The sequence below is a fragment of the Apteryx mantelli genome, chromosome 7 (assembly GCF_036417845.1).
Source record: "Apteryx mantelli isolate bAptMan1 chromosome 7, bAptMan1.hap1, whole genome shotgun sequence".
Lineage (NCBI taxonomy): Eukaryota > Metazoa > Chordata > Aves > Apterygiformes > Apterygidae > Apteryx > Apteryx mantelli.
In genome coordinates this window covers 21,897,411-21,920,956 of record NC_089984.1, presented here as the reverse complement: position 1 = coordinate 21,920,956, position 23,546 = coordinate 21,897,411, and the positions used below count along the sequence as shown (strand labels likewise).

Genomic DNA, 23,546 nt, shown 5'->3' with positions numbered 1-23,546 from the left:
AACCTTTTTGATCTGTGATAGTTAAGCTGCTGAGTTGGTGGGCAAGGAGCGCAATGTGTGTGTGTACATATGTGTGTACATGCAGAGAACAGTGAAGTACCTGAGCAGCAAGAGCAAAAGGAGCCCTGTAGACAGCAGGGGATGACACCACCCCCTACACTTCAGACCTGTCCAAATTCTGCAAACAGCATCATTGTTGCTATTGTGGTCTTTTCTTTAATCCTAATTCCTAAATTCCAGATTTACTTTTTCATCCAGTCCTTTTTGCCCTTTTCGTTAAGTCACCAAAGCAAAAGTGTAGTAGGAGGCACTGATAGGAACCCTGTGGTTTTTGATACAGGTCATGTTTCAGTCTCGGGGGTTTCTCCTCTTTCAGAGAAGAAAAATGCATTTCTTCCCTCTTCAGTATTTCTCAGGTTTACACTATCATTTGCTAATCCTGGTTCTTCTGACTGAAATTATAAAGCCCCTTTTGAATTCTTTTTTTCAACTTCCAAGGTTGAATATTCTTCCTTGACTTCAATACACTTAAGAGTTCAGCCTTAAAGTCATCTTGGGAGGTATTACGCCATTTTACTTGGGGAAACAGCCAAGTTGTATTTCCTCTATCCAAGGTCAGACATGGGCAATGGCAAAGGATTGGTGGAAGAAAGCCTGACTCTTAGCACTGTTTCTGATCTATGAACTGTGTGGACACTCAGACCTAGAGAGTGCAAGTTCCGTGCAGAGATCCTTTATCCTAGAGAGTCTCAGCTGAGTAAAGTCTGCTGTCCTGTGATTTGCAGATCATAGGATCTTAAGGCTGTTAGAGAACCTCCAACACCTGAAGAGTGGATGGTAGCTCACATATAAGCAAACTGTGATGCCCTTAATCTACTCCCCGGCGTATCCTCTCTCTTTCCCACCATATTTGTTCTGTTGCAACAAATCTTTCAACACTGTGCTTGTTGGTTTTCTTTTTTTTCCCCCCCTCTTAGTTAATACAAGAAACAGCAGCCTCCTTGTTTTCTTTCAGCAAAATGAAGGAATTGTGCACAAAAATGTAACTTCTTTTAAAGTTCTGGGATGTGATTTACAGCAATATATTGAAGCCTTTGTCTTACATAATGAAGAACTGATCTCGGTAAAGAGGTAGCTTTCATCATGTGCAGGAATACCTGGCAGTCGGTGTTTATGAATGTTTGAAGGAGAAAAGTGTTGTTACTTTCTAAAGGGTCCCCATACATGCATATTTTAGCTCTTGTGAAAGATCGGTAGGTCATAATTTGTCTTCTGTAGATCTCTTTGCAAGTTGGTTGACCTCCTTTCTTAAGTCTTAAACCTTGCAAAGGGAAACTAAAAGTCTCTTTGAAGAAATATCTTTTAAGTTACTAAATTTGGTGCAGACTGACACCTGAAAACTCTGTATCTACCCCTCTCCAACTAACCCTTCAGAACAGCTTTCCCCAATAGTTTCAAGAAAATCTGGGAACCCGGCTGTGATACACAGCTTGGGCACCTTCTCCATGTCACTTCTGTCTCAATATCCTGTTTTTGCAGCAAGTGGAACAGAAGGTGTCACTGAAGAAATCCAGAATGTTTCTTCAATTTTGATAAATGGGTGAGATGTTAGGTCTCATCTGTATGCAAAACAGGCCTATGTGCCAGAGGGCAGTAAGGTGGCAATCATGTCTACTAAGGAAAATTAATTAGATGAGAAGTTTAACTACATCGACTGTGTGATAGCAAACAAGCCCTTCAGCATCCTGTTGCTCTGCTGGTTTAGTAATCCTGTGGAGCACAGCAAAAAATGGGAAAATAGTGTTCCCTCCACAGAGAAGGAAAGGAACTTTCCACACCTCTCACATTCTGTTTTGCCCACAAATCCATAAAGTAGTGGTTATGTGGAGGGCCTGTAATTGCTCAGGGCTCATTTCTAAGAGCTATGTTAAAAATAATCCTATTTGCCACAAGGTGGAAAAATCACTCTACAGAAAAATACAGAGTCTGTAATGCTGATCCTTTAAGATGCTCGAAGGGAAAATCTCTGCTTCCATGTAGTGTAGTGATACCCAATTGAACTTCCAGTTAGGTTGGTGGTGAGCGAATTGGCTGCAGCAGCAGGTAACTTGCCATGGGCTGCAGTGTGATGGAGATACTGGAGTGGTGAAGCCATGCAGTATGCTGTATTGCTGTGGCTATACTGGAAGTGTACGTCTGAGATTAAAGCTAACTTGGGTGCGTTCACATGACCTTCAGTGGGTTCTTTGACAATTATTCCTTAAAAAAACATTATAATAAAGCAAAATCTTGCTAACATATTGTTATTCCTTTTTCACTTGCACTCTCTTCAGCTTTGCAGGGGAAAAAAAGGGTCAGCAGATAAGCAGATATTAAAAAAAAAACTCTCATAAATTTATAGAGAGCTATTTGTTAAATATTCTCTCAAGTAACCCAAACCATCTAATTTACATATTAACAGATATTTTACAGTATGCTTCAACTATTGCTTTATTTTTTTTAATAAGAATCCTTCATGTCAAAACAGTGATTTCATGAAGTACCTTATTGCTTGTTGTTGCTCCTTGCTCAATACTAAATTATCCTTCACTCTAAACACCTTCTAGTCTAATTAACACATCCAGCTGTTTTGAGTTTTATCCAATAAACAAAACAAATGCCATCATCTGCATCATAGGCAAATTGCTCTTAATGTCTTGTTTTGCCAGTCCACAAAATTTCCATCCTTTTTGGCCTCTGAGGAACCCTATGCAGCAGGCAAAACACTCACCTGACCAGCACTCTCAAAGCGATAACTAACACTCAGGGTCTGCTTGGAGCCTTGTCTGAACTTCTCACTAAGCAATGCTAATCATGTCTGTCTCCCTCAAGTGTGATCATCAGATAGCTGGCAAAGATTTGTGCAGGGTGGACTGAACTTAGCAACTCATGAGCCTTTTTTGAGGCAAACATGTAGTCGGTTGTCTGGCTTCTGCTTTGGTTCTCACCATAGACCAAAGGTCCAGTCAGAAATATCATACCATCTGGTTATATTAGGCTTCTGCTTGTTTAAGGGCATAATCAACAGGTTCATCCTTTGTGTTTTTGTTTTTTTTTTTTCTCCTAGATGTAGAGATGCTTCAGTCCAAACCAGACACTCCAATTGACAGAGATGAAGTTTCTCTAACTACAAAAGACTCGATGCTCCGCAAGTTTTTAGAAGGTGAGACCTGTTTGGAGACATGAGGGGAGAACAGCACAGTTAATTAAATACAACTTGAGATTTCTCCTTGATCTGTAAGGATAGGAGCCAGCCCACATCATTTGACATGGACAGCCTTGCCTTAGGGAGTACAGACCTGGCAAAACAGAAGAAGTAGCCTGTGAAGCTTGTGAGGTGATCTCACAAATGCCTTTACTTTCTTACCAAGGATGAAGAGTGATTTCTCATTCTAGTCCCTGCTTACTAGCAAGTGCAAGCACACAGCTGGTATCGACTCAGGAATGGCTGTCTTCATCACTATCTTTGCGATGGGATTTAATTCTGGTGTCTTGATTCTGGTGCAAGCCCTCCTTATGGGCAGGGTCTGATGGTAAAGTGGAGCAGCGCAAGCTAGTAATGAGTTTTAATGCAAATGCTGTATGCAGAAGTCCATCCATTGAAAACAGCAGCTTGGAAGGAGAAGAAGGACTGCACAAGGATGCAGGTGCAGGGAAAACCTTAATGACTGTGCAGATATTAGCCTTAGTTTGGTCTCTTCAATAGATATCAGGATTAATTTCTGCCACTGGTCTTTGGCAGCTAGGATGATGTCCTCTTTTCTGTCATGCCCTACGCCAGCAAGCACATCATGGAGACAACTGTGAATTTACCAGGCCGCTATCTCCATAGCAGCTGGTGTTGGAGGTTAGAGTAGAAAAATATATTTTTTAGGGCAAATTGCGTGTAACAGGTGCAGTGCAGTCAACAGACTGCTGCATACTGCTTTTGTCAGTGTATCTCTGTAGCTTATTTGGGTTACTGAACCCATATGCTGAGCTCTGCTGGTCCCAGGGAAGCTTGGTCAGGACAGGTCTGGCTGTAGTGTAAGCAAAGCCTGCTGCCCCCTGCCCCTGTGAGTGGCAGGGTGTAGAACCCGGGCCTAATACAAGAACTGGTTGTCAGATGAAGCTGCTGATTATGGATTTAGGGATGGCATAAAATTGCTTTGATCCCTGCCAAAGTTGACAGTAGCTGATTTCTCAGCACAGCCCCATGAAACTGCAGCACTTGCACTTCTCATTCTCAGCAGCAGGGAAGTGGCTTGCAAATAAGAAGGTAGGGCTCTAGTAGTATGTTGGGGCTGCAGGTGGACCTTGGACTCTAGCCAGTGCTGTCTCTCCTGGGTCTGGGCTCTGGGGACTGTACCTGTCCCCATGATATTGTTTCCTTCCCCCACTTCCATCGGAATTATGTCCACCTCAATGTAAGAGGAAGTGGCTTGTCCAGGTGTTTTAGCAGGTGTTACGCGACACTGTGACTCTTGTGGCAGGAGGGAAGAGAAGCTAGTTTGTTGTCCAGTTTATGTTCTTGGACCTGGCCAAACTCATCATCCAGCCCTCTGCCATGTACAGCCCTGCTGGATCCCAAACCTGTGCCCTCTCCACTGTTTCCTTTGCCTTCTCTGACCAGAGTCAGGCCTCAGGTCTGTGCTGCCTCCCTGAGCATGGCTGGGGTATCCGAGGCTTTTTCTGACTCTCCAGGTTTCTTAGGATTCGGATTCACTTTTCCATGGATGACCTAGCTGTACTCGGAGCAAGATTGCTCTGTTTCCCCTGCCAACACTGGTGCTCTAGCAGCCCTGTTGCATTGACTCAACTAGGTGTTACAACATCACATAACTAAATCAAAGAAAGTCCAGTGGTTAGGGCATTCCCTTGTGACTTGGTAACAGAATAGGCAGTTAGTTCAGGGGCTCTTATTTCTTTCTGTGACCTTGAGTCAGTCATTTACCAGCATGCAGGCAGAGGAAAACTAGCCTTTGTGACTTTGCAGGCATGTTAGGAGAAGAGAGAAGAATAGAGATGATGAGGTGGTGTAAGCATAGCTGGGCCTTGTAAGTACAAAGGCACACATCTGGCTCCCCCTGAGACACATTGGTCTGAGATTAAATATACTGTCAGCTCTTGGCCATTGCTTGTTTCAGACAAAGGAGTAATTCCCTGTAGAGTTCCTTAGATGCTACAAGTAGCTTTTGGAATCCAGTGCTCTGTTTGGTTTGTTAGCTGCTGTGTTATGTTAATTAACTGGAATTTAGGATGTTCCTGGTGTTAGTTCTTAAAAAAAAGTTAAGAGATTTTTTTTCTCTGTAGTTTCTTCACCAAAACAGATGGTACAGGCTTAGCGGCTAACACTTATGTGCTATTAGATGTTAATGACTTTTTCAAGTCCTGTCTTCAAGGGCTTTGGTACTTTAACTCACTGCAAAAATGGAAGTTTTTGCCTGTGAAATGGCCAGCTTGGTAAGAATGTGGTACACAGTGCATCTGGGCAAAGAGTGGAGGAATGTGGTCAGTTTGTGCTTCTTACAAACTTTACTTGTTTGTAGGCAGTAGCGTGGACGTGCCAGATTCAGAGGAAGGAGCATACCAGCGGTGTGGTGAGGGAGATCTCTACTATACAGTGGAACAAAATACCATTCCGCAGGAAATGGCTAGCAGACCTCCAGTTCCTGTTCCAAGACCTGAATCCAGCTCTCCACAGCCAGACAATGAGCTGTACATCTCCAAAAGTGAGTTGGGTAGCAGGACCTAAACTGCAGACTGGAGTCAATTGTAGAAATGGCCTGACTTTGGCTCTAGGTGTCAAATGACAATCAAGAAAATCTGTGTGTGGTTTGAGACCTGTGAATTATTTGGCTCTGGAGTCTTTCTCAGCCTGTAAGAGCTGGATTACCTTTGGGATCCAGGTTCAGATCTGTTTTTCTTCTACCTACTCTGAAAGTGTGGGGAATGTTGTATCCTGAGGTCTTGACCTGAGCTTCCTCTTAATGAAAGTGGTAGGATGACAGATTTCCTTCAGCCAGTATGAACAAATCTAACTAAATGGGAAAGATCCTGATATTGTAAGGTCACAATTGACCTAGCAAGTTGAGACATTGCTGCTATATAATGGTGTCATTGATTCAATAGCATTTGTATAGGACATAGTTCTCTACCTCAATCCCTCCCTCTGAGACAGGGTTTAATTGGAATTAAAGAAAATTATACCTCTTGGTTCCTAGGCAGTTTTGGAAAACTTGGTCATAATATTTCACAAGCGTGCTAACAACAATTCCAGTCAAGTGTGGGAATACCATTTCAGTGCTCCCCGCCCACACTCCCATGGGGGAACATGACAGGACTGTGAAAAAGCACATCCAGATCTCTCTTAGAGATGGCTGAGTTAAATGCTTTGAGGTCAATTGAAAGGGAGTTCTACTATACAACTCCTTATCCTGTTTTCTCCCATGGACTTCCATGAAGCAGCATAAGCTGTAATGAGGTGCAGAATTTCACATGTTCAGCCTTGCTATTTCTATCTTCCCGAGATGTGTTTCAGTGTCTAAAGAGTGTTTGTTTTACAGTTTTTGCACAGAAAGCTCAAAGACCTGAGAACCTCTATGTCTCTAGAGGAAAGATTAAGAAAGGTAAGTCAGAAGTTTGCCCCCAAAATGTTACCAGTAATCCAAGACCAAATCTGCTGAAGTAGTTTCATTTATGTGAAAAGCATATGGGATAGTTTTACAAGACTGGGGATAATAGTCTTATATGAATGACCCTATTAGAACCTTTATGACCTTGTGTGACATTGGAGCCTGTTTATGTCTGCAGATTGTGAGTGATACTCTTTTATCGCATCTTGTACTTATGTCTCCTCTCTTGGAGTTTATCCTAAGACAGTACTGTAATGATCTTTGAAGTCCCTTTTTATATGGTGACCCATATTACTTTACAGAGGAATGTTCCACTTTTGATCTTCTGGATATAGTTACTGCCCGTCAATCGCTATTTGCTGGAATATAACTGTTAGTGAACTGCTTTCCATTGATCTCTGTTTCCACACTGTGTCCTTATTTCTTTAACCTCTTGTCCTGTGCACTATCAGATGCTAGAATCCACATCCTAGCTTTGATATCACATGCTGGGAACTCCTCCCTATGTTGCAAATGAGTTACAAAGACCCAGCATCAATAGGATGAGTTTTCACCTTTCAGTTTCTGGAGTTACACTGCATTAGATTATCTAGGAAGTCTAGTTTTGTGATTGCTGAAGTGGAGCTGTTTAATGGATTGCTGAGGAGAGACTTTTGCAGCGATGAAACAGAGCACTTTAAGGAGTACATTTTGTGCTGTTCATGTAAATTATGCCTTTAAGAAGAGATTATCTTTAGGACACATTTGCACACAATGCTACCTCTCAGCTGGGACTTTTAGCCCTGTCAAAGAGTTGGATGTCACAAGGACAGAAGACTTGTGCTTAGGGAAACATTCAATCCATGATATTAATTTTTTGGCATCTCTGCTACATCAAGGTTGCTTAAATTTCTTTGTATTCAGTGAGAAGGACAGGTGCCACTAGTTCAGTAATGTTTTGAGTGTTCTTCTCTCCTCAGAGCCAGCAGTCAGGCCTGTAAGGGACCTGTCTCAATCAAGCATATACGATCCATTTGCTGGAATGAAAACCCCAGGTCAACGGCAGCTGATTACATTACAAGAACAAGTGAAGATGGGAATACTCAACGTTGATGAAGCTGTACTTCATTTTAAGGAGTGGCAACTGAACCAGAAAAAGAGATCAGAATCATTCCGGTTCCAGCAGGTACAGGCTGCTTCCATTGTTTAAGAAATACAGCTGCCTCTCTATGTATATCATAAGCAGTTCAGTGTGGGTGCATTTCTTTCACTGTTGGAGCAGGGTTTGGGTGGCTCAGCTAAATGAGGGAATCACTGTGTTGGCAGCAGCAACACGATCATCAGCGGAACCAGTAGCCATAGTTTAAAGTCCCCATTCTCAAGTTAGAGCGGGGTTCCCACTTCAAATGACTTCTTCTGGAGCTCCTGTTCATGCTGTGGAAAAGTCTGCCCTGACACTTGAGGTTTTTGAGACTCTGTTTTGGGAGCAGTCAGGACAAAACCAAGACTTTTCTTCTCCTGATACTCCCCTGGAAGGGTCCTCTCTCTCCAGAAAGTATTCATGGGAATCCTTTCCTCTGTAAATAAAGAAGGCAACACTGTTCTAGCAGGTGTCTGTGGCAGAGAGAAACTCCTGTGCTCTGTGGATTCCCACTCTCTAATAGCTCAAAGGCAGCTCTTAAGGTTCATGTCACCTCCTCCTGCACTTGAACCTCCATCCTGTGAGCATCGTTCAAAGCCTCTGCTCAAAATGTTGCCTTATGTTACAGCAATTGCTCTTTCTACTTCTCCACCTTTCCAGGGGTTCCCCCTTCTACATATGTACATATTTGTCTGCTGAAAAGGTCTTTCCACCCCCTTCCTTACTGTAAGATGCAGTATGATGCCACACAATGGTGAAGAGACTGTTACCAGTTACATTTCCAGGTTTCCCCTCTTGCTTCAGTGGGAACATCCTGAATTCTCTCTGAACTGTCCCTCACACTCTGGGTTGTGTAGCAGCTTTCTCTGCCCCTGCACTCAGATTTACCTGTTCGTAAGTACAAAAAGGACTGTGCAGTGACTTGAACATGAGTCCTGTTTCTCTGCCAGTGTCACTAACAGTGGAGACGGAAAATAGAGTGAGTTCTAAACCAAATGTTCTGCCTATCTGCAAATACCAGTGAGTCTGTGAACTTGACCTGAACATAAACAATGAACATCTGAAAAAACTTGGCTTCTGAAAGGCGCACATGGATTTCTGAAGGGAATAGATTAAAATCCTTTGACATGGTTTGGACTTCAGCCAGGTCTAGCAGACTTTGTTGCAGCTTTGTTGCAAAGTTAGCTGAAATATGTTATTGGCATTGTTAGAGAGCTGCTCAGCCTCATTTATCTGAAGCCCTGAAGAGAGTATCTTTTGATGTTTTTAGGAAAATCTGAAACGGCTACGAGACAGCATAACGCGGAGGCAAATGGAGAAGCAAAAAACAGGCAAAAATGCAGGTAACAGTCTCTGACTGCCATTCTCTGGTAATGAAGCAGCTGACAACATTAATAGGTTCTTCAGGCAGATATGTGTCTGTGTAGTGTATTTGTTACGTGATGTGTTAGTATTCACATCCATGTCAAAAAGCACACAGAAAATGTCTGTTGGCTAAAATGTGGGGAGGCTGCCGTACTCCTCAGTTTCCCAGACTGAGGAAAGGATGCCCACGTCAGTGGAGTGAACCATAATTCATATGTGTACAGTTATGATCTCCGTTACATGATTGTGTTTAGCTTTGTGTTGGGATTCAAAGCTATCTCACAGAGGCTAGACTTGCATGGGCCCTTTTGAGGTGTTCATTTTGATTTTCCCTTCCAGATTTGGAAATAACTGTGCCCATTCGGCATTCTCATAACACTCTGGGGAAACCAGAATGTGGCATATATGAATATGCCCCCAGGAAAAACCTTTTCCCACCAAGAAAGGAAATAAAGCGAGGAGACTGGAAAACAGAAAGCACATCAAGCACAACAAGTAAGCAAATCCTGGGTGTCACCCCTCTCTACAGGAAAGCTGAATGGAAAAGATTTTCTCAGCCTGACTCTGGAGTCAGCTCAGGGAACGGGACTTCCATTCCTGAATCCCCAGTGCTGACACTACCACCCTGAATCCTGCATACCTCAGGTTGACTGTTCTTAAAACTTTAAAAGCAACTTCAGGTACATCAAGAGCTCTTGGCATGCATCTTGTGTGCATCTCCATCTCTGCAGGAGGAAAACCTGAAAGCTAAGTGAAAGACTTCCTTGAACCTTCCCAGGGAGGGCATGTCCCTACTCGTCAGTTCTTAAAAGTAGATAGCAGCTACTCTCATAGAAAAGAGGATGATCCCTTACTGTGATTCCCAGGAGGCAGTGTGCTGTTCTGATCTGAAGGGCCTAGCTGTATTGCAGGCTGAGAACCAGTCTCTACATGCCACTTCAACTTTACAGATGAAGGACAGCATTTTTCTTCAGTGACTGTCTGTGGGACCTAAACTCTTGAGTGACTTGGACACTCTAGCCATTTTTATTATCTTTGTCTTTTATTAAGTTTAATTTGTGCAAATTAAATCCCTGAATTCTCATTGTTACTGCAGACTGAGCAACTCTCATAGAAATTAAGATTGTTTTGGTCCTCTGAAGAGAAAACTGAGTCCCAGTGAGGTTACTACCTTTGTGGCTCTTGGGAGGATATAGCTGCCACACATTTGAGGTAGGAGTCAGAGGCAGCTGACTGAGCCAGTAACTTGCTTATAAGAGGGAGATGTTAAACTGCCTGCAGAGTTCACTGTGTGCAGCTTGGCTCATTTTCTCGTGGCATGATTGTGAGAACAGACACTAACACAGTATTTAGCTCTCTATAATTGTTGCTTGTACCAATTAGCAATGAAAGCTACCACACCCAGGCTGGGGAGGTACTGCATCTTCCAAGAAACCCTCTAGCCTCCATTACCATGTATGGTTTCTGAACATTAGAGTGATGCCCCAATATTGCACAGCCCTATAGAACATAGTATATTTATGGCTAAAACCAGACCTAATAGCTGTTGAAGATATGTTTGAGTTGCTGTCCCCTTCAGAGCTGACATGACTGATCACAAAACCATTCCCTAGTCTGAATCTATGCAAGTTAAATGGGTTTGCTTAAATGGTTGCTGAAGACTGTTTGAAAACATCTGTCATTTTTAGCCCTGAAATGGCCTAGGAAACATTCCTATGATGAGCAGGGATCTTTGTGGGAGGAGGTAGTGAACAGCCAGTGGGAATGATAACCTCTCATACAGTCACAGCTATTCCAGTAATGAATGTGTGACAATGTTCTGAGCCACCTACCTCCATGTAGCTGTTAACAGCCTGGGGATTGACAGTTTAAATATACATAAAACTTGGGTGTCTAACAGTTGTGAAAATATTTATCTGACTTGCAAGCTGATATTGGCACTGGACTCTTTTTCAGCTAGATTATGGTCATGGATATTCAAACATAACTCTGGACCTAGATAGGGGAGAAATCTGTTGAAAGGAAAGAAAACTGAATGGTTTAGCCTTGTGGTATGGGTTGTGTGAAATGTAGTTGTTGGGATCAGATCATGAACATGTAAAAAATAATGATGAAAATAAATCCATCTAAACAAGCATTAAATGGTGTGTGAAAGGCATAAGCATGAGATTAGAAGGAGTCCTGAGTTAGTGAATCACAGTTACATCACCAGGATTTAATAACCAGTTTGTTTTTCTTGCTTACTAACCCCAGGTAGCGCAAGTAACCGCTCCAGCACTCGGAGCATATTGAGTGTCAGCAGTGGGATGGAAGGGGACAGTGAGGTAAGCCCTCATCTTTGTTATATATGTCCACTGGCCTTTAGTACATGGCTTTGTTTTCATGAAAAAGAGCTCAGGGCTGACATTGCATTTGCAGAGATAGCAAAATGTAGCCATTTATGTCGTGAAGCCGGCAAGAACTGAATTCTGCTGTATGTAGCCCCTTCTGCACAGTCCTCTGCTGCTGCTTCTGTCCTCGCTAGTGCAGTTCAGAAACATCTGAACCACCAGTCTGTGCCACTAGTGCAAACCAGTTCAAAATTTAACTGCCTAGGTGGCTCACAAGCTTTAGCCAGGTAGTCAAGCTTTGTTTGTAATCTCACTTCACAAAACACTTAGCACACAGACACCACATCACTAATAGCACATCAGTCTGCTTTCTCCATTGCACTTGTGCTTGTATTTACAGATGCCAATGAGTTAAGTCCAGAAACCATGTACCAGGATCAGCAATGAGGGAGACGTGTGCATTAGGGGTGAAGAAGTATTTCCGAAGCACTTGGATCCTGATGTACCCTTTTTTTATTTTGTAGGACAACGAAGTCCCAGAAGCTGCTAGAAGCCACAGCCCTGTTGCCCACCAAGCAGAGAGGCTGCCTCTCACGCTGCCTGAAAGGCCTCCCAGAGTGCCTCCCCGAGGCGCAAGCAGGTAAAGCTGTAATGGAGCTCACCCATAAGCTTTCATTGGATCAGCATGGTTGCACTGGGCAGAGAGCAAGGCAGGAAGTGAATGTCTCCCTTCAATAAGACTATTACCAGACTATTATCTATATACAAACGCTGCTATTAATTGTAGGATCCTTCCTACTCATCTGTAGTACTTGGTGGAGTTGGTTTCCTAGCTGGTAACCTGCCTATTGCAATACTATTACTGTGTTTCACACAGTGGAAGAGGCAGCACTACTGAAATACAACACTTGCTATAATAAGTTAGATTGACCCAGCTAAAATAGCATCCTGCCTGTGGCAGAGATTCAGTACCTGATTCTTCTGAAAAGATTCTCTCACAAGACACCAAATGCAATGCAGAAGGAATTCCCTTTAGGCATTCCTTTGGTGTTTGTTTGTTTGTTTGAACTTCAGCAAATTTCAGATCTCTCCAAAGCAGATTTGTTGATGTGTGCAATTTGCCTCAAAGTAAGAATTGCACTAGTTTGATAAAAGGTGTGAGGTTTTGTGCATTGATTTGATCAGACCACTGTAAACTTGAGTAACTTATAAACATCCTTTATTCTGACCAGTGCAAATGTATGAAGTACAGGTCCTGGAGGCTCACATAAGTACAGATGTTAATAAAATTCTCCAACTGCTAAAATAGCAGTTCCTGATGTGTTGAGGCAGTGAGTTCGGTGTGTGGACTTGACTGTGGCAAGAGTATAGCTGGAATTATATGTAGTTAGTGTTTAAAAAAAAAAAAAAAAATTAAGCATTGGATGTCTTCCCATTGCTCCTCATCTAATCTTCAGAAGAGAGCTACTATACTGTCAAAATTTTACTCCAAGTATTATAGCATCTCCTTCTGGGAACAGTAGTAGTATTGTAAATGGAGAAGCAAAAGAAAAAACAACTTGGCCAGGAACAGGGATCTGGCATCTTGGTATCTGCGCTTGTTGCTGAATCACTGATAACCTATTTTTGGTAGCCATCAGTATGTGCTGCTCTTCTTGAATAACTTGTGTGTACAGCATTCTTAGATGCGATTTTATTGTGTGCAATGTGTTGTTTCAGAATCCTATTCTGTTTTTTTGTTTTTGTTTTGTTTTTATTTTTTTAATTCATTCTTATTCTGTGTCTTTTTTATAGGCCTGTAAGCAGTGAAGGCTTTTATCCTCCACCTGTGCCCCCAAGAGGTCGCTGAATCTCTCAACATCTGTGGAATATGAAAATTTTCTGTTTGGATGTGTTTGTACAGATATCTTTGGGTTGTTTTAAATTATTTATAAGTGGGAGCCAAATGTTTTCTTCCCCTTCCTCCACCATAAAGCTCTGGTGACCTTTCCCATGATGTTTTATTTAGACTTCTCTGCCTTCTATAACTTTTTTGTTTGGAAGAATTTTGGTGCTTTGGGATTTTAAGGAAAAGTATCAAGGTTGGGAAGGAGAATGCTGATGTGTCTTTTGGCAGCCCCGCACCGACATGGTTGGAGTTTCCCTTTGACCAAGAACGTGTCTTTTTAGAAACTAAATCTTGATAAGCATTGTCACCAAAAACCTCAATATAACTTACAAGGGCTTTACAGGAAAACGTGCTTTAAAAAAGAAAAGAAAATCCTTCTAAAGACTTACTTTGAAGAACACTCATTACAGCAGGATTAGGTGAATGTACTGCTGTTTGGTGTAACATTCTGGATATGGACACATTGAACTTTCAGAGGGTGTAGAATCTCCCTCCAGCAATCATTAAACCATCAGAGGATGAGAAGTAGTCTTTATTTGAGAATGTTTTGTATGTAGCCTTGAAAGCTTCTTTCCCCTTCCTCGTCCCTCTCTGAAGATGACAGACATTAACAAGGTGCTGTCTGTGCTGCGTTTGCCATGAAAATTCCCATAACAGCTGGTAGGGGACTTGCTATGTCACAAAACAGCTGTACTGAAACCTTTTAGGGGGGGTTGTTACTTCAAATCACATGACTGACCTCTTGAATTAGGGGAGGGAATGAGCAGCAATGCTTTGACCTTCTGTCTCGTTTCTGTGTGTTCATTGTAGCAGTGATATGAAGGTTTTTCACTTCATGATTTGGGATAGCATAGCCACTCTCCAATTATACATGCACACATCTCACAAATACCAGCTGCATGGTTAGCCTGCTGCATTGGAGATAAGCATCCTGCCTGGGGCCTGGGCTTTGCCTGCTATACCCTTGCTTTCTAGCAATGTGAATGTGCAGCAGCTGTGTCCAGCCTTTCTTCTGCCTGAGGGCTTGCAAGCTGAAGAAGAGCTTCCCGGTTGGGTTGTCTTTGTGCCAGGTATAGAGAGCACATAAAGCAGAAATTAATTCTGATTCTTCATTTCAAGGGACTGGGATGGTTGAAGTGTTGTTTTCTTTAGGCCTTGCAATCTTCCATGTATACCCTGGCCCTTGGGGGACAAGTATGAGGTTGTCCATGAGTGACACAGCTGGGAGTTTTGTAAGATAACATTCAGGACAGAGAATTAAGGAGCATTAGCTACTTGGTTTCCAAGCCATTCTCCCACTTCCAGCCCAGAGAGAGACATCTGTGTTACATGAACCTCAGGTTCAGTGAGAACCCATCATGTAGGCTCCCCCTGCTCTGGACCTGAACGGGAGCTAAAGTTGTAGCCCCTCTCTCTTGCAGTGCAGCAAAGCTAATGCAGGGAGTTGCAGGAGTGACAGAGGGCAACTGTGACTCAGGCAGCATTGAACAAAGGTGGAGGAGCCCCTGCTGCTCTCATGGGGATAGGTGCAAGCTAAATGTCATGTACACATTAAACTTATAGGGTCTGACCCAAAGTTCATATAGCCTGCCCTTTAGATGCAGTGATTTTGTCCTCGGGGATGCAGGCTGTGCTCCTTTGGCTGGAGGTTGCACTTTTTTTTTTTTTTTTAAGGACCTCCATGCCTCTTCCACTGACTCTGACACTACAGGCTCCCACTGACAGTTCACTCTGTGGTCACTGTAGCCAGGGGGAGGGTGAGATGGGAATTGCCTTCATGTGCCCTTCTTGGATCAGAACAAAGTTCCCAGCACTGTTTGGTCAATGGGAAGTGAGGAAAGAGGTCTTGGTGCTGAAAGAAGGAGGAAGATGGTACTGTGGGTAAGCGAAGGAAATGGTGTTAAAAGAAATAAACTAAAAGCTGTAACTCAAGGGTTTGATTGTCTTTAGCTGTCACATGTGCTTTGTTTTGTACACAGCTCCCTGGTTTTGCTCAAAGGTTTCCCATCTCTTCAGTCCTAACTGCAGTTCTGCTCCAGAGCCTTGGAGTTGTGATGTGATAAGAAGAATTTATCTGCTTCCCCATCTACTCAAGATGTGGCTGGAGCCTCAGGCTATTCCCTACTCATTTTCTGTTTGTAACTTCCCCTGGATTAGTTAGGAATCTCACTGACCAGCAGTCACAACAAAACTATCACTCTATCAAGGAGAAAAGGAAAAGCACTAAAATGGTTTCTCTGTTAAATGCAGGTAAATAACTGAGATGCAGGCATGGCTCTCAAGCTGCTTACGTCTCTGTTGGTCTGCATCTTAGCTGCCAAAACGTGTTCCAAATTGGTTTGATTTCACCTAATTGCTGTAAACCTCTTATGGCTCAGTGTATAGAGTCCTTGTATCTGTAGACACCAACTGTGCTGGATGAGCATACAGAATGTATTGCCTCCGCCTAAGATGAGAAGTGTACTGAAATTAAAGCTCAGAGGAGACCAGAGAAGAAAACTACATGCAACCAAATTGTTGGTTGCTCAAGACTGTGTGTGTGTGGGGGGGGGGAAATGAAATGTTTCTGTCTAAGATTAGAGCCCAAGAACAGAGAAGATAGATAATAAAATTCCTTGTAAAAAGTACCAGCCTTTACACCTGTAGGGTCATTGACCAGTTGAGCCGCGTCGAGCCAGCTCAGATGGCAGCTGGCTGGTGCAGGAGAAGTGTTTGCTCTTTGCATAGCATGCATCGTAACCCCCTCTACAGCAGATGGCTCTGGCTGGCCCCGTTGTTGACTGAGAGACTTAAGTACTGAATAAACTGAAGAAGCTGAAGCCTCCTCTCTGTCTCCCAAGGGTAAGCTACTTGGTTTTGGACTGAGATGCAATGATGAGAAAGAAACATATGGTATTATCAAAGTTGTCTAGTTTTTTAATGTAAACAGGGTTCTTGAATGGTTTATGACAAGTATTTCTCTCCAAAGGGACCTTGCTTCTTCTGAAATCAGCAGGAGATTGTGAATGTCCTATCTGGAAAAGTGTTCATATAAACTTAGTTTGCTAAAATATTTTAGGGGAATAGAGCTCGAATGCATAAGACCACAAGGGGAAAAGCTCTTACAGTAGGTATGTGGTCAGTGGTAAACAGACAAATTTGTTTTATAATCTTTTGCACAAAGCATGAATAGCATATAACACAAGGCATGGAGGAATCCTCACATTCAGCTGATGTCTCTTAATATCTGTGTATTTATTTGTTGGCCTGTGCAATATTTGAGAAGATGATGTAGCCCATATTTTGGGGGAGAATACTACATCTGATAACTTCTAAGGATTGCTTTTGTATTCTTTCTGTTTAAAAATTGTCTGATCAATGGATGCTTAATACTGTGAGGTTTGTGGTTTTTCCTTTAGCCTTGGACTTATAACTTGAGATACTTTTAAACAAACATACAGGTTTGCAGACTCCATCTTAGCCAGTACTGACAGAAAACATACAATTTTTTCCAGTTTTGTCCCCCTCGTGAGTACATGCTGTCCTTACAGGTATATAGCTTTTTGCACTTCAGACTTATGTTCATGAATTTGTTATGCTTATACAAGTATTTTGGAAAACTGTACCACCTTTTTTGTTGTTTTGACTATATTTGAGCATTGCCCTGTGGCACAGTTTTCTCTGTGTCAGTTTGCACTCTTATGATTTAAAATGGTCTTATCAATCAATTAAAACATAAATTGTGCTTCAATAAATTAATGCAACAGTTTTTTAAAAGCCTGTGGCGTTTCTCTGGATTTTAGATATTGACTTTCAATTTCTCATAGTCTTTGCTCTTGTTCAAATCTCAGGTATTGCACATGCATGTCAGTACTGAAAATCTCTTTGTAAGCATGTTTTTCCTGTACTGAAAAACGTTACGGGGTCTCGCAAAGATCTAATTATCTGGCAGTGTTTCTCCGCACAGCACTGCCCTGTGCAGTGTCCGCGGGGGCGAGCTGCGCCTGCGGGGCGGCAGCCCTGCACCGGCCCTGCTCCCTTCCCCTCTGGCCACGCAGGAGGCACCGCTCTCCCTCCCCGGGCCGCGGGGCGGAGCAGCCCGCGCCGCCCGGCCCGGCCGCGGCCCGCACCGCCTCTCGGCCTCCTGGGCGGCCCCGCGCCGCCGCCGCCGCCGCGCTTGGCTCCTCGGGGCCGCCGTAGGCGCCGCGCTTCCGGTGTGCGGCCGGATGACGTGGCCGGGGGGAGCGGAAGTGGCGTCGGCTGGTCGGCGTTGGCGGCGGGGCGCGGGCCGGCTCGGCGGCGGGGCCTGCTGCGTGCGCGGGGACGCCCAGGGCCGAGATGGCGGCGCCCGGCCTGCTGCTGTGCGCGGCCGCCGCCGCGCTGCTCCTGCTCCGCCTGCCGCTGCGCGCCCGCGCTGACGAGCACGAGCACACGGTGGGTGGTGGCTCGGCCGCGGCCCGGCCCGGCGCGGCGCGGCCGCCTGACGGAGGGAGCGGGGCGGCGGCTTCGCCGCGGGCGCGGCGCGTCCCGTCCCGTCCCGGCGGCGCCCCGGGCCTGCCGGGCGCGGCGCGCTCGGGCGCCCCCGGGCTGCTCTCCGCCAGCGCGGTCTCCTGGCGCTGCGCGGCAGCGGGGGAGCCGCGGCGGCGGGCCGGTGCGCGCTGCGCCCGTGGCGCCGCGTCCGCCTTTTCCCGGCGCAGCGGGCGCCGGCGCGGGGGCGCCGCCTTGGTGCAGGGAGGCCCGGGCTGTGTTTGCCCGCGCTCTGCCTGAGCGCCGGCTGCTTCCGGGAGGGCGTTAGCGGGCGAGCCGGGTCGAGGGGCTGCCCTTGCGCGCCCGCCGGAACGGGCTGCAGCGGGGCAGCTCCCGGCAGGGGAGCAAACGTGTCCTGGCGGGTGCGAACCGAGGGGCAGAGCAGGCCCGGGGGCTGCCTGGCGTGGGCGCGGACACGGGTCCCTACAGAAAATGCGTTCATAAAACGCTGTTGACTCGAGTGCCCGTCTGGTATTGAGTCGATAATTGTTCCCAAAAGCTTGCAATAGCTGGAAAAAATCTCCGCAGAGTAAGTGGTATTGCTTATTCAGTTTTTGATTTCACACCTAAGTGCTGTTTCCCATGATTTGGGGGTGGAAGGGTGGATGTTTGCGCTATAAGCTGAGATGGGATGTTGGAACAAGACTTGGTTGAAAACCTTCCGTGTTTCCTCAACAGTGGAATGGATTAGAGTGTGTCTGATTAAATACAGTATAAGTCTGTTAGAGCTTTTTTATATTCTTGGGCAACTTAGGTGATGAATGCTTGCTCAGTTTCTTACTGTAGTTTTTCCAAGGTATGGCAGGCTTAAGAAGTGTTTTTAATAGAACAGATAAACAGATATTTTTTGCCTAAGCAATGCTTAATTAGAAAGCTGAATAATTCTATGCATTTATGAGGCTTTTGAAAACTGCTTAGGATTGTTTTTATTTTATTTGAAGCTGATGGATTTACTGCTGTTGCAGTTAATGACAGAAATGTTGAGCCAATATTGAGCAGGGAGCAGGTATTCTTTTAGCTGTCCTGGTTTGGTAGCTGAATCTGTTTTTTTAGAATCAAGTCTTTGCTGAGGTGAGACAGTTTTCAGCATAGCCTTGTATTTTTTTAAGGCTATTTGACTTGTGGGATTCCTAGTTATTCATTTAATATTGGTAGTCCTCTGGGGAGAAAAGTATTTTGTAAACCTGTCATGGAGTTTTAATAGTTTTCTCTTCAAAAGTGAATTCTTCTGGTGATTTTCAGGTCTTTTGAATAATTACCTAAACAATTACCAGTGGAAAAAAAAAATTTTTTTTGTTAAGACATGTTATTTTTTTGATATAAATTACTCAAATCTTTAAAATTGTAACTCTGTCTTTAAGGCTTATTATTCCAGTACACATGATGATCACTAGTAATACCATGTGATAGACTAGAAGGGGTTGACATAAGACAATTACCTTTATTTGGAAGGCTGTCTCCTTATTTAGATGTTTTGATACTATAATATTATACAGGTGATTGGAAGTAAGCATTAATCATGTAGATAAAATGTGAACAGTTTTTTTTTTTAAGTAGTACACTGAGTCCGATATTAAGACTTACGGAAATGCTCCTTCAATAAGTTTTCGGTTTTGAAACTGATGTGGTTGGAAGGTGAATCTTTCTGCATCCTTAATGTTTTGTTACATTTTGAAAACTCTGCTCACATTCTGGGAAGTGAAGGGGAAAAACAGTACACTGATTTAGGAATGCTTGTTTTGAGTAACTTTAGACCCTAAATCTTCACTGACTTTAAGACTGAGTCCTATTCATAGGAATATTATGTATTATGCACTGCTATTCCCTTATTAATACTTCTACTGTGCAACTTCGTGTTCAAATGTATCTAGCTGTGTGGGGGTGAAGGAGTATCATTATATCTTGCCAGTTTTTTAGCTGCAGGTGTGTAGTATTTTACCTACATGCAACATGCACAGTATTTGAAAATACCGTATTTTGCTCAGTGTTAGCAAGTTAATTTTTAATTTGTTTCCTGCAACTATAATAACTACTACAAACTGGCTGTTAATGTTTTATTTTTATCTTTTGTTTTATAACAGTAGGACTGCATAAGCAAATATTATAAAAAGGTAATTGTGGGGAGAAAGGACTGAAAATCAAACTCTAGAATTACAAATATTAGTGTTTCTTGTGGCATTAGGTGTGGATAGGTTTATCAGATCAATAGGTAATGTTTTGAGAAAAAGAATATCCTAAATTTGAAGTGTCTGCATTTTCTTAGGGAAAGAACAGTATCAATGTGATCACAAGATGAGGATTTAGGTATTTAAAATCAACAGTAAATGAAGAGAAATTGGGATTTGACATTTAAAATATTCATTATTAAAAAAACAACGCAGCAGCATAATTTCAGACAGTGACAGAACAATTTATCAGAAACGAACTGAAAACTTTTCTGCTGATTCCTTAACTTATTTTGTTCCTTCAAAGAGCGTTATGTACTTGCTTTTTGCCTGCGCTCTCGTAATTGTACCATTTGACCGTTGGCTGTGGACTTACGGAGGTCATAGTATAGATGAGTTACAGGTTGCCTTATCACAATTTAATCTGATCTTACAGAAGCAGGGCGGTGTTTTAGGGTTGGTGCACCTGTGCCAGGTCCTTGCTCTCACGTTTTCTGTTGTTAGACTTGGTGGGGTTGAAGATAAAATAGACAAACAGTAAAAATACTCTGAAATACTGTGGTATTTCTGTTGCAGGGGAAAGAAAGGTTTAAGGAGTGGGTAGCATTTTAATTCTAATGCTGCTTTTAGTTATCAATGCTGAGTAAGTGTGGAAGTACATGACGGATGTTAAAAAATAAAACCTGCCTGTAATGGGTATCGGAATTTCTAATTCGTAATATGATTGAGAAGAGTGTTTTTAATGGACTTCTAACCTGATGTAGTACATTAAAATATGAAACTTGATTAAAATTAGTACATAACAATACCATGAAATCTGTATGGTATCTGTAAAATGTCAGTTAGAGAAAGACTATAGAAAACACTTCAGGGCAGATAAAATACATCTTTTAATACGAAATTGTGTGCAGACAAGTAACCTAATTCCTTTTGGAGTTCTTGCAGTTACATTTTGAAGAGGTGAAGTAAATGTCACAGAAGCTGGACTTGGTACGCCTGAGCAGCCTCTCGCGTCTGGAAAGTGTAGAAGTAAAAGACTTGTTTGTACAACAGCGTGAACTGTGCTACTGGTACAGTTGTAGCCATGTTTTGACCAGGCCTAAAATTCAGCAAGAAATGTAGAGATGTTACTAGAAATAACCTGCTCTACCCAAATGAGAACATGAGGTTGAAATTAACAGTTAAATAGACTGTGGATATAAGCTGCAATAATTGAGCATTATCACAATGCTCAATAGACAGAATGTCCGTAAGATACTGGGGACTAGATACTTGCTGCTCCTGTTACTTCTTTACTATTTCCTGTCCCGCTTCTGCAGTTTTGCTCTGCCATTGAAAGATGTTAGACCTTTTTTCTATGAGATATATGTTGGTGTTTAAGGGACTACATTCTGGAAAGCTTCACTCCAAACTTTGGTTTGAATAAAGGAGTAGAATTACAAAGCGTCTGAAAGGAGTTATCTTGATTCGAAATTGTTTCGCTGAATTAACACTTAAGATATGGTAGTTGTAATGCTCTCTATCAGTGTCTCTGACGCATTTTGCAAAGTGTTTTTCATGGTTGAAAAAGAATACCAAAAACCTCTCCCCTACCAGTCTCGCGTCCTTTTCTGCAGCCTTTTGCTTAATGACTTAATCTAGCCTTAATTGTCTTGTAGGGTAAATAGCTTATTTCCAGGGCTGCCATGCTAATTTCTACAGTTATAATATATAGTATAATATAATGTATACAGTTATTATAAAGAGAACATTAAATTGTGTTCCATTTCACATGAGTGTACTATGGGGTAACAGGAAGGAAAGATAGAGATATCCCGTGATAAAGATAGTCTCAATATTTTTATACTTGAATTATTTCTAAACCATATAGATATATGGGGATGGTCTTTGCACTGAGCTTCAGAGTGGCACACAGACCTGCGTTCAGTAGTTGTCTGTATTGTCAGCTAATGGAAGTCCACACTTGGGCCTGTATCATTGTATATCCTTTTCATATCATTCATATAGGCTCTCTGAACTATATGCAGGATATTGTCCCTTTATATGAAGCAAAACCAGAAGAAATTAGCAGCGTGGAGGTTGCAGCATCTTACTCGTTCATCTCTTTTGACTCAGTGGCATCTGCTCAGCTGTCCTGTCAGTAACTATATTTTTAATAGAACACTGGTGTCCATCTTCTGGCATCTGAAAAACTGCCTTTGCACCATCTAATTCTGTGCAAAGTAGGCTGGAAAGAGAATGACGAACAAAAAGGAGTTTCTGAAATGGCTCTACCTCACTACAGCGAAATAACCATCCTTCGTACTAGGAAGATGATTGGTGTTTGTGTTCAAAATGGATAAATTTAAATTGCATTGATGCATAAGTGTAACTTTAAGTCATTCAAATAATCTGGAGTTTACTCTGCAGACTGTTACTTCAAATTATTTTACCATTTGGCATGTTATTTCATAGCTACTTGTAGTAATGAAGCCCCTGTTGCAGCCCTCAGTAGTTCTGATACAGCTGAAATAGGAATGTACTTGTTTCTTTTCTAAAAGTCCTATAGCAATGATGGGTCAAATAGTGACTCAAAACCTTTATCACTGTATATGTAATGAGAACAGGAAATTTCTATTTAGATTGTTAAGGGGCCAGCTACTCTAGATGAAGCAACTGTAGAATTTAACTCGCTAGACATTTGACGTGGATATTATTGGACATTGTAGCTGACTTTCTTTTGTTGCCTACCTTGATAGGGAGGTCTTGAAACTACTTTTTGTTTCATTTCTTTTTTATTTTTTTTCCTGGAATTTGGAGGAATCTGTCATTGAATCCAAGTATTTTGCTTGCTGATTATGTAGAAGAAGGGAAGAGGAAGAGAAGGAAAACATCACGCTCTTTCAGTTGTTTGCACAAGGAAGTTTTATATTGCTGTATAGCAGTTTTTAAAAGAGACCATTGGACTTCTTCATGTCATATTTTATTCTGTGCTGGTTTTGACTATGAGGTCTTGCTGACTTGACTGTTAAGGTTAACAGAAGTCAGTAGGATTTTGATTTGTTCTATTGCATTCAAAGCTCACAGGGTAAAACTGAGCAGTTGCTTATCAGCCAGTATCACAATAGGAAAAAGTAAAAATTCAGGATTCTGTTTTGTAATTTTGTCCAGTGTGTTTAAAGCTGATCACTTTCTAATGAAATGAGAATAGTTTTTCAGTATGTTTTTTTCTGCTGAGAATAAGAAATGGTGCTATTGAGCTGAAACTTGAGCCGAAACTTTCTTCCTATATTCTATGGCCCCTAGATCTCCACAGTCTGTAGGAGGCTCCAAATGCCCTGAAAGAATATATAAAGGAACATGCAGTAGTTGAAACCACTGCAAGACTGTTAATGAGTGGGCTGACCAAAATCTTACTGGAGCTGACAGAGTGTGCCTGACTGCCGTGGCCCTGTTGGAACCCGTCGCTCTTTAGCAATTTGTCTTATGTGATCTCTCTTTCACAGCGTGGACGTTTGCTGTAAGATCCCTTGTACATTA

General features: G+C 42.7%; 2 protein-coding genes across 4 annotated transcripts in view; both read left to right on the top strand.

The window, feature by feature from the left end:
• Positions 1-17,086, top strand: part of PIK3AP1 (phosphoinositide-3-kinase adaptor protein 1) — a 64,907-nt gene extending 47,821 nt beyond the window's left edge. For all 3 annotated transcript variants that reach the window (XM_013960298.2, XM_013960296.2, XM_067299964.1), the window contains 9 exons: positions 3,107-3,202; positions 5,568-5,750; positions 6,585-6,647; positions 7,613-7,818; positions 9,044-9,116; positions 9,478-9,633; positions 11,392-11,462; positions 11,993-12,108; positions 13,263-17,086. In XM_013960298.2, coding sequence (XP_013815752.1) covers positions 3,107-3,202; positions 5,568-5,750; positions 6,585-6,647; positions 7,613-7,818; positions 9,044-9,116; positions 9,478-9,633; positions 11,392-11,462; positions 11,993-12,108; positions 13,263-13,317 — 1,019 coding nt within the window. In that variant the 3' untranslated portion in view covers positions 13,318-17,086. The remainder of the gene's footprint in view (positions 1-3,106; positions 3,203-5,567; positions 5,751-6,584; positions 6,648-7,612; positions 7,819-9,043; positions 9,117-9,477; positions 9,634-11,391; positions 11,463-11,992; positions 12,109-13,262) is intronic.
• A 530-nt stretch (positions 17,087-17,616) lies between these two features.
• Positions 17,617-23,546, top strand: part of TM9SF3 (transmembrane 9 superfamily member 3) — a 57,470-nt gene continuing 51,540 nt past the window's right edge. Inside the window, exon 1 of the mRNA XM_067299963.1 lies at positions 17,617-17,769. Within this exon, the coding sequence (XP_067156064.1) occupies positions 17,674-17,769 (96 nt within the window). The 5' untranslated portion in view covers positions 17,617-17,673. The remainder of the gene's footprint in view (positions 17,770-23,546) is intronic.